The 12,409-nt window shown below is 52.6% G+C and overlaps 1 protein-coding gene across 10 annotated transcripts in view; it reads right to left on the bottom strand.

Annotated features, from left to right (window-relative positions):
* The window catches only part of FUT2 (fucosyltransferase 2 (H blood group)), an 84,154-nt gene that overhangs the window by 35,067 nt on the left and 36,678 nt on the right, over window positions 1-12,409 (bottom strand). For 5 of the 10 annotated variants that reach the window (XM_078359351.1, XM_078359350.1, XM_078359349.1 and 2 more), the window contains one exon: window positions 9,138-9,451. In XM_078359351.1, the coding sequence (XP_078215477.1) occupies window positions 9,138-9,451 (314 nt within the window). Of the gene's footprint in view, window positions 1-317; window positions 382-9,137; window positions 9,452-12,409 lie in introns of those variants that run through there. The other 5 variants (XR_013530826.1, XM_054249633.2, XM_017967558.4 and 2 more) reach the window with 2 other exon arrangements.

The raw sequence follows: 12,409 nt of genomic DNA, 5'->3' as shown, positions 1-12,409 counted from the left end.
CTGAGGGGAGGGAGACAAGGAAGGAGCTGGTGGCAGGGGCTGGAGAAGGGGAGGGAGGTGGTGGCTGGAGCTCTAGAAACAGATCCACCGGGAAGGAAGTGGGGAGGGAGCTAAGGAGGGCGGCTGGCGGGTAGGAGGGGGGCCTGGCTGCCGAGGGAGGGACCCTCCTGTCCTGGAGGCTCTGAGTTGGGAGTGCATCCCACAGGGGACCAGAGGCCCTCGAGTGCACAGCGAGTCCACTTCCCACATCCCCTGCTCCCCGCCTGGGAGTGTGTGCACTGGTGTGTGTGCTGCCGGGTGGGCGAGGAGCCCCTCACCTGCTCACTCCGGGTCCTGCTGAAGGAATCAGGGTGGCTCTGCTGGCAACTCAGTGCTCCCTCTGGGCCTCTCCCTTTACTCAGGGCCAAAGAAACCCTTCCAGCATCCGTGACTGGCAAACCCCGCCCAGGATCTACTGGGCTTTCCAGAGCAGGTGCTGCTGGGCTTAGGGAGGGCAGTGAGCCAGGAGCCCCTCCCCCTTCCACAGGGCCTGCCAGGAAGTCCATCTTGTTATCCGCCCGGAGCTCCTCCACCTGCATCAGGCACCCCAAGCCCGGCTATAGAGGTAGGGGAGAGAGGCGGGTCAAGGTTTCATCCCCCATCCTGGTCCCCGGGGGTCTTCCTTGCGGAACTGTGGTAGGATGCCCTGAACAGAAAAGGGCCCCCACTCTCCTCCAGGCAGACAGGAAGACTTCCAGGAAGGCAGCAAAGAGATAGTGGGTGGGGACAAAGTCCAGCTAAGCCAGGCTCTCACTGACTCTGAGTCCCCTTAGAGTCCTATATTTATTTCTTTTTTAAATTATTATTATTTTTTTTGAGACAGATTTTCACTCTTTTTGCCCAGGTCAGAGTGCAATGGTTCCATCTAAGCTCAATGCAACCTCCGCCTCCCAAGTTCAAGTCATTCTCCTGCCTCAGCTTCCAAGTACCTGGGATTATAGACGCAGCCACCACGCCCAGCTAATGTTTCCAGTTTTAGTAGAGATGGGGGTGGGGTGGGGGTGAGGGTTTCACCATGTTGGCCAGGCTGGTCTCCAACTCCTGACCTCAGGTGATCCACCCTCCTCAGCCTCCCAAAGTGCTGGGATTACAGGCGTGAGTCATCGAGCCCCACCTTAAAATTTTTTTTTTTTTTTTTTAATAGAGATGGACGCGATATGGTGGCTCAGGCCTGTAATCCCAGCACTTTGGGAGACCAAGGTGAGTGGATCACTAGAGAGGTCTGGAGTTCGAGACCGGCCTGGCCAACATGGCGAAACCCCGTCTCTACTAAAATACAAACATTGGCCAGGCGTGGTGGCTGCGCCCGTAATCTCAGCTACTCAGGAGGCTGAGGAGCAGAATTGCTTGAACCCAGAAGGCGGAGGTTGTGGTGAGCCGAGATCGGGCCATTGCACTCCAGCCTGGGTAACAAGAGCGAAACTCCGTCTCAAAAAAAAAAAAAATGAAACTCTGTCTCCAAAAAAACAAAAAACACACAAACAAACAAAAAAAACAAAGGCTGAGGAATTTTACTAAGGCAAGAAGCAGGCACCACCCAAGCTCCCAGCAGTCCTAACACACAAGGAAAGAGAAAAAAGCAGCCACTCCCCAGCTTCAGTGAAGCAGCAGGAGGCTAACTACCAGCTACGGAGCTCCCTTTAAAACAAACAAAAAAAAAATGAAAAGAAAAAAATCAGATCAAGCTTCTCACTGTAACCACCAGTTTGCAGAAAACAGGAGGATAAAGTTGCCAGTGAAACAACACCACAAGGCAGCAATCAGCCCAGCCCAGAATGTGGACTGAGCCTGGCTACAGAACAAAGGACCTGGTCCCCCGTGATTCAGCACACGGAAGAAAGCAGCAGGGTGGGGCAGGGGAATGGGGAGGTGAGCTGTCAAAAAATATGCAAAGCAGATTTGGAACTCAGAGGCTTAGAAACAGACCCTCCACCTCCATGAATGTCCCACAGATGTTTCAAAGTAAAGGGAATGAACTGGGCGAGGTGGCTCACACCTGTAATCTCAGCATTTGGGGAGGCCAATTCAGGTGGATCACCTGAGGTCAGAAGTTCGAGACCAGCCTGGCTAACGTGGTGAAACTCCATCTCTAATAATAATACAAAATTAGGGCTGGGCGCGGTGTCTCATGCCTGTAATCCCAGCATTTTAAGAGGCCAAGGCAGGCGGTCACCTGCGGTCAGGAGTTCGAGACCAGCCTGACCAACATGGAGAAACCCATCTCTACTGAAAATACAAAATTGGCTGGACATGGTGATGCACGCCTCTAATCCCAGCTACTCGGGAGGCTGAGGCAGGAGAATCGCTTGAACCTGGGAGGCGGAGGTTGCAGTGAGCCGAGCTGTGCCACTGCACACCAGCCCGGGCAACAAGAGCAAAAACTCTGTCTCAAATAAAAAAAAAATTAGCTGGGCATGGTGGTGTACTCCTGAAATCCCAGCTACTCAGGAGGCTAAGACAGGAGAATTGCCTGAACCCAGAGGCGGAGGTTGCAGTGAGCCGAGATTGTGCCACTGCACTCCAGCCCAGGCGACAGAGTGAGACTGTCTCAAAGACAAAAAAAAGTCATGAGAATGCAGGACAAAGCTTCATTGTGTAACTTTCTGGGTTTTTTTGAGACAGAGTCTCGCTCTGTCACCCAGGCTGGAGTGCAGTGGTGCAATCACAGCTGACTGTAACCTCCACCTCCCAGGTTCAAGTGATTCTCCTGCCTCAGCCTCCCAAGTAGCTGGGACTACAGGCACGCGCCACCACACCTGCCTGATTTTGTTGTATTTTTAGTAGAGATGGGGTTTGACCATATTGGCCAGGCTGGTCTCAAACTCCTGACCTCACGTGATCCACCCTCTTTGGCCTCTCAAAGTGCTGGGATTACAGGCGTGAGCCACTGCACCCAGCCTGGCCTGTTTGCATTGATTATGTCTGTGTAACAGGCTTTCTATGGAACAGTGTAACACTGGGCATCTCTTTCCAATTCCATGTTCAATGATCTCATATTGGTAGTTTGAAATTGGCCGTGGTGGCCAGGCCTGGGGCTGTGCACCTGTAATCCCAGCTACTGAGGAGGGTGAGGCTGGAGCATAGCTTGAAGCCAGAAGTTAAGGACCAGCCTGGGCAACCTAGTGAGACATTGTCTCTACAAAAAATAAAAAAAATTAGCTGGACACGGGGCACATGCCTGTAGCCCCAGATACTTGGGAGGCTGAGGCAAGAGGACCCTAGGAGGTTGAGGCTGCAGTGAGCCATGATCTGGACACTGCTCTTCAGCCTGAGTGACAGAGAAAGATCCTGCCTCTGAAAAATTAAAAAATAAATCTGGACACATTGGTTCATGCCTGTAATACCAGCACTTTGGGAAGCCAAGGCAGACAGATTGCTAGGCCAGGAGTTCAAGACCAGCCTGGCCAACATGGTGAAATCCCATCTCTACTAAAATTACAAAAATTAGCTGGGCATGGTGGCATGCACCTGTAGTCCCAGCTACTCAGGAGGCTGAGGCAGGAGAATCACCTGAACCCGGGAGGTGAAGGCTACAGTGAGCTGTCACGGTGCCACTGCACTCCAGCCTGGGCAGAACCATCTCAAGAAAAGAGAAAAGTTTATTCAAACACAAAGCAGTGAGGGTGGGTGCCCAGGGACACTGAAGAGTAGTGATCAGTGGTCCCAGTGTGGGGAAAATGGGGATCATTTATGCAGGTAAAAATGGAGGTGAGCTGGATGAGGTGGCTCACGCCTATAATCCCAGCAGTTTGGGAGGCCAAGGTGGTGGTGGGTCACTTGAAATCAGGAGTTCAAGACCAGCCTGGTCAACATGGTGAAACCCTGTCTCTACTAAAAAAGCATACAAACATTAGCTGGGCACCTGGTGGTCGGCATCTGTAATCCCAGCTACCTGGGAGGCCAAGGCAAAAGAATTGCTTCAACCCAGGGGGTGGAGGTTGCAGTATTCTGAGACTGCACCACTGTACCCCAGCCTGGACAACAGAGCAACTCTGTCTAACCAAAAAAAAAAAAAAGAAGATGGTGAGCAGAATCACAGCATTTTGCATACAAAGGCAGCTAACATACGGCTGTAAGATTAGATTGCCAGGGTCGGAGGTGCGAAGTGGCTCACACCTGTAATCCCAGCACTTTGGGAGGCTGAGGCAGACAGATCATGAGGTCAGGAGTTCGAGACCAGCCTGGCCAACATGGTGAAACCCATCCCTACTAAAGATACAAAAAATTAGCCAGGCATGGTGGTGAGCACCTGTAATCCCAGCTACTTGGGAGGCTAAGGCAGGAGAATTGCTTGAATCCAGAAGGCGGAGGTTGCAGTGAGCTGAGATCGCACCACTGCACTCCAGTCAACTGCTAACTACTAAGGGGATTTCTTAATCTTCTACTGTAAAGAGGTAACAATCACACAGGTCTGTCTCCAATGTCATTTAGGCGAGGTCTGAATGCAGAACAGGGAGTCTGATTAATGTATAACATCTCAACGCAAATGTCAGGAAGCAACAGTCATACACCAAAGGAAGCACAGTGGTGGCTGGGCGTGGTGGCTCACGCCTATAGTCCCACCACTTTGGGAGGGCAAGGTGGAAGGATCACTTGAGCTCAGGTGTTCAAGTCCAGCCTGGGCAATCTAGTGAGACCTTATCTCTACTATGAATAAAGAAAAATCAGTCAAGCACAAAGTGAGCTGTGACTGTGCCACTGCACTTCAGCCTGGGTGACAGAGCAAGACTCTGCCTCAAAAATAAATAAATAAAACACACACACACACACACACACACACACACACACATACACCATCTAAGTTTGTGTAAACATACCCATGATGTTCACCAAATATAAAATTGCCTCACAATACATTTCTCAGAACACAACCCTATTGTTAAGTGAGCCAAGACCATATTGTGGAATCAATGAAAGGATTTTCAGAATTCTACTTCCTGAGACAATGTGCACGAAATAGCTACAGGACCACCAGCCTTGTGCCAAGGGCACCGCACCTTTGGTCTCTAGGCTGCTTTCCCGCTAGGCCGCGGGTCTCTCTCTGCTCCTTGTCATACAATCCATTCAATGAACATGCATTAGATGCTTTAAATGATTCCCCGGTCGCTCTAAGAAGGAAACACGACTGGGCCCCTTGAAGCAAAAGAAAATCATTCCTAGTTCTTTGTTTCTTTGAGACATGGTCTCACTCTGTCTCCCAGGCTGGAGTGATCTGGGCTCACTGCAGCCTCCACCTTTCATTCAAGCAATTTTCTCACCTCAGTCTCCTGAGTAGCTGGGATTACAGGCACCCACCACCACACCGAGCTAATTTTTGTGTTTTCAGTAGAGACAGAGTTTTGCCATTTTGGTCAGCTGAACTCCTCTGGTGACTCCCCTGCCTTGACCTACCAAAGTGCTGGGATTACAGGCGTGAGCCACCGAGCCCAGGCCATTCCGCCTTAGTTCTGGAGGCCAAGAGTTCATCTCTGCGCTGTCGGCTCATGGCCTTCCCTTCTTGGGTGTCTGTGTGGTTACCCATTATAATGGCTTAGGGACACAACTCACCCTACTCTAGTATAACCCTGACTTAACCAATTACATCCGCAATAATTTTTTTTTTTTTTTTTTGGAGACTGAGTCTCGTTCTGTCACCCAGGCTGGAGTGCATGCAATGGTGCAATCTCGGCTCACAGCAGCTTCCGCCTCTCAGGTTCAAGCAGTTCTCCTGCCTCTGCCTCCAGAGTAGCTGGGACTACAGGTGCCTGCCACCATGCCCCGCTAACATTTGTATTTTTAGTAGAGATGGGGTGTCACCATATTGGCCAGGTTGGTCTTGAACTTCTGACCTTGTGATCCACCTGCCTCGGATTATAGGCGTGAGCCACCATATCGGCCACATCTGCAGTGATCTTACTGTAAACCACAAATAAAATTCTAAGTCCCCCAAGTAACTGAATGGAACCTTCCTCTAGGCCAAGGGCATTCTAAAGTAAACCTGAGACACTAGTTCAGGCCAGGATGGGACAGGGTGGCTGGACATGCCTCATTATACCCTCCTCCCACTGTAATTCAGGCACAGCTGACCAGTGTTAACATCAACACAGACCTTAAGATTGACCAGGGCTGGGGGTGGTGGCTCATGCCTATAATCCCAGCACTTTGAGAGACCGAGGCAGGTGCGGATCACTTGAGATCAGGAGTTCGAGACCAGCCTGGCCAATATGGTGAAACCCTGTCTCTACTAAACATACAAAAAATGAGCCAGGTGTGGTGGTGGGTTCCTGTCATCCCACCACTCAGAAGACTGAGGCATGAGGATCACGTGAACCCGGGAGGCGAAGGCTGCGGTGAACCGAGATCGCACCACTGCACTCCAGCCTGGGTGAAAGAACTGCGGGACCCAGACCTCCTCCTGCATTAACACCTCCCAAGCCCAAACCCTGTTACTGGCAGCAAATCCGCATGGGTCTGCAGCAACGTGAATTCTTGCCTCCTCAGGAGAAAGAAATCGACTGAGGGGCACACGGCTGAGGCAAGTTTTAGAGCAGGAGGGAAAGTTTGTTGAAAAGCTTCAGAGCAAGGACAAAAGGCAGGAAAGTACCCTTGGAAGAGGGCCAGGCAGGTGACATGAAAGACAAGTGTGCGGTTTGACCTTTTGAGTTGGGTTTTTTTTTTTTTGAGACAGAGTTTCACTCTTGTTGCCCAGGCTGGAGTGCAATGTCGCGATCTCAGCTCACTGCAACCTCCACCTCCTGGGCTCAAGCGATTCTCCTGCCTCAGCCTCCTGAGTAGCTGGGATTACAGTCACGCACCAACCTGCCTGGCTAATTTTTTTAAAATGATTATTAAAAGCCAACTAATTTTGTATTTTTAGTAGAGACGGGGTTTCTCCAAGTTGGTCAGGCTAGTCTTGAACTCCTGACCTCAGATGATCCACCTGTCTCAGCTTCCCAAACTGCTGGCATTACAGGGGTGAGCCACCACGCCCAGCCCCTTTTTTCTCCCTGAGACAGAGTCTCAATCTGTTGCCCAGGTTGGAGTGCAGTGGCACGATCTTGGCTCACTGCAACCTCTGCCTCCCGGGTTCAAGCAATTCTCCACCTCAGCCTCCCGAGTAGCTGGGATTACAGGCATGCGCCAGACTCCCTGCCAATTTTTTTGTATTTTTAGTAGAGACGGGGTTTCACCATATTTGCCAGGCTGGTCTCAAACTCCCGACCTTGTGAAATACCTGCCTTGGCCTCCCAAAGTGCTGGGATTACAGGTGTGAGCCACCACGTCCAGCCTGAGTTGTTTCTTTGTATTTTTTGAAATGGAGTCTCACTCCGTCACTAGTCTGGAGTGCAGTGGCGCGATCTCGGCTTACTGCAACCTCCGCTTCCCAGGTTCAAGCGATTCTCCTGCCTCAGTCTCCTGAGTGGCTGGGACTACAGTTGCACACCACCATTCCTGGCTAACTTTTGTATTTGTCGTAGAGATGGGGTTTCTCCATATATTGGTCAGGCTGGTCTCGAACTCCTGACCTCAGATGATCTGCCCACCTTGGCCACCCAAAGTGCTGGGATAACAGGCGTGAGCCACTGTGCCCAGCCTGCAACCGATTCCTTTAGAGAGACAGTTAACAACTGCCTGACCATCACCCGTTGTGGCCTGATACTCCTGGTTGGGGGCCTCTCCTCCCTGTTCCTGGCTGGCTGGCTACTTACTGTAGCAACGCCCCACTGCGATGGCTCCACCAAGGACTTAAGGAAGCCGACTCAGGCTCCAAATAGCTCTGGGGAGATGCAGTATTTTTACTCTCTGAAGAAAAAGCTGCCCCGCCTCATGGCCTCAGAAGTAAGTCAAGAAATGGGGATTGAGATAAATAAGCAGTTTGGAAAGGGTGTTTTGTTTCGTTTCATTTTTGTTTTAACAGGGTCACACTCTGTCGCCCAGGCTGGAGCGCAGTGGTGTGATCACGGCTCACTGCGACCTCTGCCTCCTGGTTCAAGTGATTCTCCTGCCTCATCCTCCTGAGTAGCTGGGATTACAGGCATGCACCACGCCCAGCTAATTTTTGTAATTTTAGTAGACACAGGGTTTCGCCATGTTAGCCAGGCTGGTCTCAAACTCCTGACCTCAAGTGATCCACCCGCGTCAGCCTCCCGAAGTGTTAGGATTACAGGTGTGAGCCACCGCGTCCAGCCCCTTCCCTCATATTCTTTTGTGATGAGGCCAACTAATTCCAAAGCCAAAATTCCTAGTTGCCCAGAAAATCGATTTCCCCTATCCTTCGGGCCAGGAATGGCTTCATCCCACGAGGTGAGTGTAAAATATCTGGACTCTCTGCTACCACTGCTGCAGGAAGGAGAGGGCAAAACTACGTTTCCATTGTAAAGCAACGCAAACGTTCCTGGCATTGCAGCTGACGCCTCCCACGTGTTCACAACGCACTGGCTCTAAGCGAATTTGTTGAGCTCCCACGAGCTGCTACTGGCATAAGTTCTGTGGTTTGTGCATTTTGTGACTGACATGCTAAGGCAGAGAGGTTGCGTCAGTTATCCAAACTCATTCAGCTGTAGTGAGGGACCGAGAGTCTGCCCCACACCCCCCACTCACTGCCCCTCGGTCAGAGGATGAGGGCCAGGCACTTGCAGGGCTGGCTAGAGGCCGTTCTGTCCAACCTGTCCCAGGTCAGCCACCATGCCCACCCACTCTGGCAGGAAGGCTGCTTGTGGCCTAAAGACAAGGTTGAAGGGGGAGTGTGGCCGTGTGAAGTTGACCAGGTAGATGGTGTCCCCGCCCATGAGGTAGGCAGACCAGGTTCCAAAGGTGCCCATGGTGATGACAGTGTGGTTGCACTGTGTCAGCAGTGCAAAGTCCCTGGCAGGTGAGCCCTGGAGGCCATTCCCGGCAAAAACCACGTCCCCGAGGGAGCTGTTGATGGTTTCCCGGCACCAGGCCATGTCATCACTGGCGACCACAAAGACCGGGAGGCAATAACGGGCCTGGAACCAGTCTAGGGCCTGCTGCAGGTAGCCCCAGTCGACTAGCACCCCCTTCCACACGCGCAGCAAGACACGGACGTAGTCCCCCCGTGCACATGGACCCCCACGAAGGTCGCCTGTTCCGCCCACCTGGACTGCAGGCCCCGCAAGAACCTCTGGGCCTCCTGCTGGCCGTGGTGCTGTGCATCTGGGCCGGGATGAAGGCAGGCCGCCCATTCAGCTTGGCCAGGGCATACAGTGTGGCGTACTCACCCATCTGGTTCCCCAGGCGGCCCTCCCAGGGGAGGTATCTGGGGCCAGGACCACACGGGCTGAGTATGCCCAGGTTGCAGGCGCTAGAGCCAGGCACTGGTGGCAGTGGAAGACGGTGGACACCACAAAGATGGCAAAGAGGAAGTAGACGGTGGAGAAGGAAGGGCGGGTGGTCCAGAATCCCTTGATGGCTGCCGGGAGGAGAGAGGACAGGGTCAGGAGGGAGGGCTGGGGGTACAGGAGTCTCTCACCCACCCCTGGCCAAAGTCATTCACTCATGCACTCAGTCCATCCATCCAAGCCTCTGTCCTGAAAGCCAAGGTGCACGGGAGAGACCTAAGAGCACAGACGCTGGGGTCTTTCCACCTGCGACTGAGTTCCAGCCAGAAGTCCCAGCCTTACCAGCACCATGTGCCTTCAGTCAAGTTACTGCAGCTCGCTGAGCACAGTGGCTCATGCCTGTAATCCCAGCACTTTGGGAGGCTGAGATGGGAGGATCACCTGAGCCTGAGTGCAAGAGCAGCTTGGGTAAAGAAGTGAGACCCTATCCCTACGAAAACCAACCAACCAACTAACCAAACAAACAACTTTTAAGGCTGGGCGTGGTGGCTCATGCCTGTAATCCCAGCACTTTGGGAGGCCAAGGCAGGCGGATGACCTGAAGTCAGGAGTTCCAGACCAGCCTGGCCAACATGGTGAAAGCCCATCTCTACTAAAAATACAAAAATTAGCCCGGCGTGGTGGCAGGCGTTTGTAATCCCAGCTACTCAAGAGGCTAAGGCATGAGAATTGCTTGAACCCGGGAGCCCAGGAGATGGAGGTTGCAGTGAGCCAAGATTGTGCCACTGCACTCCAGCCCAGGTGACAGAGTGAGACTCTGTCTCATAAATAAATACTTGCAGAGTATCTATTACATGCCAGGCACGGTGCTCAGGGCCCGGAAGCCAGCAGGGGACAAAACAGACAGGAATCTTAGGTGCCTGTGCAGAGGGAAAGAGCATGGCGGGCCCAAGTTCATGGGCAGACTGCCTTCTGTAGGCTGGTGACCTCGACGTGTCATTTAACTCCTCTTCTATGAAATGGGGCTGCCACACACCTGCACTGCTAAGTGCTAAGCATTTCCTGATGCTATTAGTGGGTGTGGTGGATTCAAGATGACCATAAACTCCCGGACTCCCTTTCCCTTGAATCTGGGCGGGCCCGTGACTGCATTGAGCAGTTTAATACCGGGTGAGTGAAATTGTGTCTGTTTCTGGCCCAGGACTCAAGAAACCAGCGGCTTTCACTTCTCGCCTTGGGAATGTTCTCTCTGCACTATCATGCCAAGCTGGGGAGTTCAGCTTTTGCTTTTTGAGACAGGTTCTCACTCTGTTACCCAGGATGGAGTGCCAGTGACGTGATCATAGCTCAAGGGATCCTTCCACTTCAGCGTCCCGAGTAGCTGGGACCACAGGTGTGTCCACCACACTCACCTAATTCTTACATTTTTGGTGGAGATGGGGTCTCGCTATGTTTCCGAGGCTGGTGTTGACGTCCTGAGTTCAAGCAATCCTCCTGCCTTGGGTTCCCAGAGTGCTGGGATTACAGGCGTGGGCCAGTTTTAGCTTTTGTATGTAGGGCTGTGATTAGCTCCTCTTTTTTTTTTTTTTTTGAGATGGAGTCTCACTCTGTAGCCCAGGCTGCACTGCAGTGGCGCGATCTTGGCTCACTGCAACCTCTGGCTCCCAGGTAAGTGACTCTCGTGCCTCAGCCTCCTGAGTAGCTGAGATTACAGGCTTTTTGAGTAGAGACAGGGTTTCACTATGTTGGCCAGGCTGGTCTTACACTCCTGACCTGAGGTGACCCACCCGCGTCAGCCTGCCAAAGTGCTGGGATTGAAGTGTGAGCCGCCACGCCTGGCTTGAGTGTGTGATTCAACAGCTTTTAGTATATTCACAGAACTGTGCAACCATCACAATCAATTTTTGAATATTTGCATAACTCCCCCCTTCAACCATAACCCACACCCTTTAACCATCTCCCCACCGTCTTCCCTGCCCCTTGTCCCCCCACCAACTAATCTGTTTCCATGGAGTTGCCTATTCTGGATTTTTCATGTGGCTGGAATCACACACTCTGTGGCCTTTTGCATCTGGCTTCCTCCCTTGGTAGCTAGCGTGTTTTCAAGGCCCATCCACGCTGTAGCAGGTGTAGAACTGACACCTCCCTCCTTTCAAGGCTGAAAGTCCCATTGTCAGGGTGGACCACAATGTGTTCATTCATTAATCAGGTGATGGGCACTGGAGCTGTTTATAGTTTTTGGCCATCGTGAATAGTGCTGCCATGAACCTGTGTGGTGGGTCACTGGCTGACTCTGTGGAATCTTTTGGGAGCTGCCAGGTGGCTCCCCCACTTTCCATTCCCACCAGCAGCAGCACAGAAGGGCCCCATTTCCCAGCCTCAAGAGCCATCGTGTTTGGCTGTAGTGGGTGCACAGGGCCATCTCACCATGGGGCCCATGCCTTTTCACCTCCAGGTCCAGCCCTGACCACTGGCCTGATGGGGCCCAGGTCCTTGAAATGGGGTGGATGGTCCCTTCTCCAGGGGCTGCTCCATCTACCTCCAGGGCTCCCGGAAGGCCTTCTGCTCCCAGTCCCTACCATGTCCTGACTGGCTTCTCCTTCTTCCGGCGTTCACTCCTCTGACCAATGCCCTATGGTTTCCCTGTGGCCACTCCAATGGCTACAACTCAGCAGTCATCCCCTCACCCCCTCCCCTCCTATGCCATCCCTCCTGAAGCACTGGTTGGTCCAGGCTCACCCCCAGAACTTCTGGCTTCTGCCTCACCCCTCCGACTCCCCATCTCTCCCCCGGCCTGTCCGCTGAAACCTCGGGGTCCTGCAGCCTCCTCAGCTTCATCCTCTATTCCAGGGCTCCTCACTTGGTTAATCTGATCCTTTTGAGAAGCCTGAACACTTTGGTGCCCTCCCTGAAAGTGTCACGTGGGTCCCGAGCAAGGCCAGCTGGCCTAAGTCCTAAGAGAAAAGCCTCTGGCACTGCTTTCATTCCCAAAAAGTGAGTTACATCTGCCAGAGCCCTTTTTCACTGAGCTGGTGGAAACTGTTCCAAACGCCATCTTGCCACCCATTCAACTCAGGGTCCTGCCCTGG

Source organism: Callithrix jacchus, chromosome 22 (assembly GCF_049354715.1).
Source record: "Callithrix jacchus isolate 240 chromosome 22, calJac240_pri, whole genome shotgun sequence".
NCBI lineage: Eukaryota > Metazoa > Chordata > Mammalia > Primates > Cebidae > Callithrix > Callithrix jacchus.
This window is presented reverse-complemented; position numbering and strand designations above follow the sequence as displayed.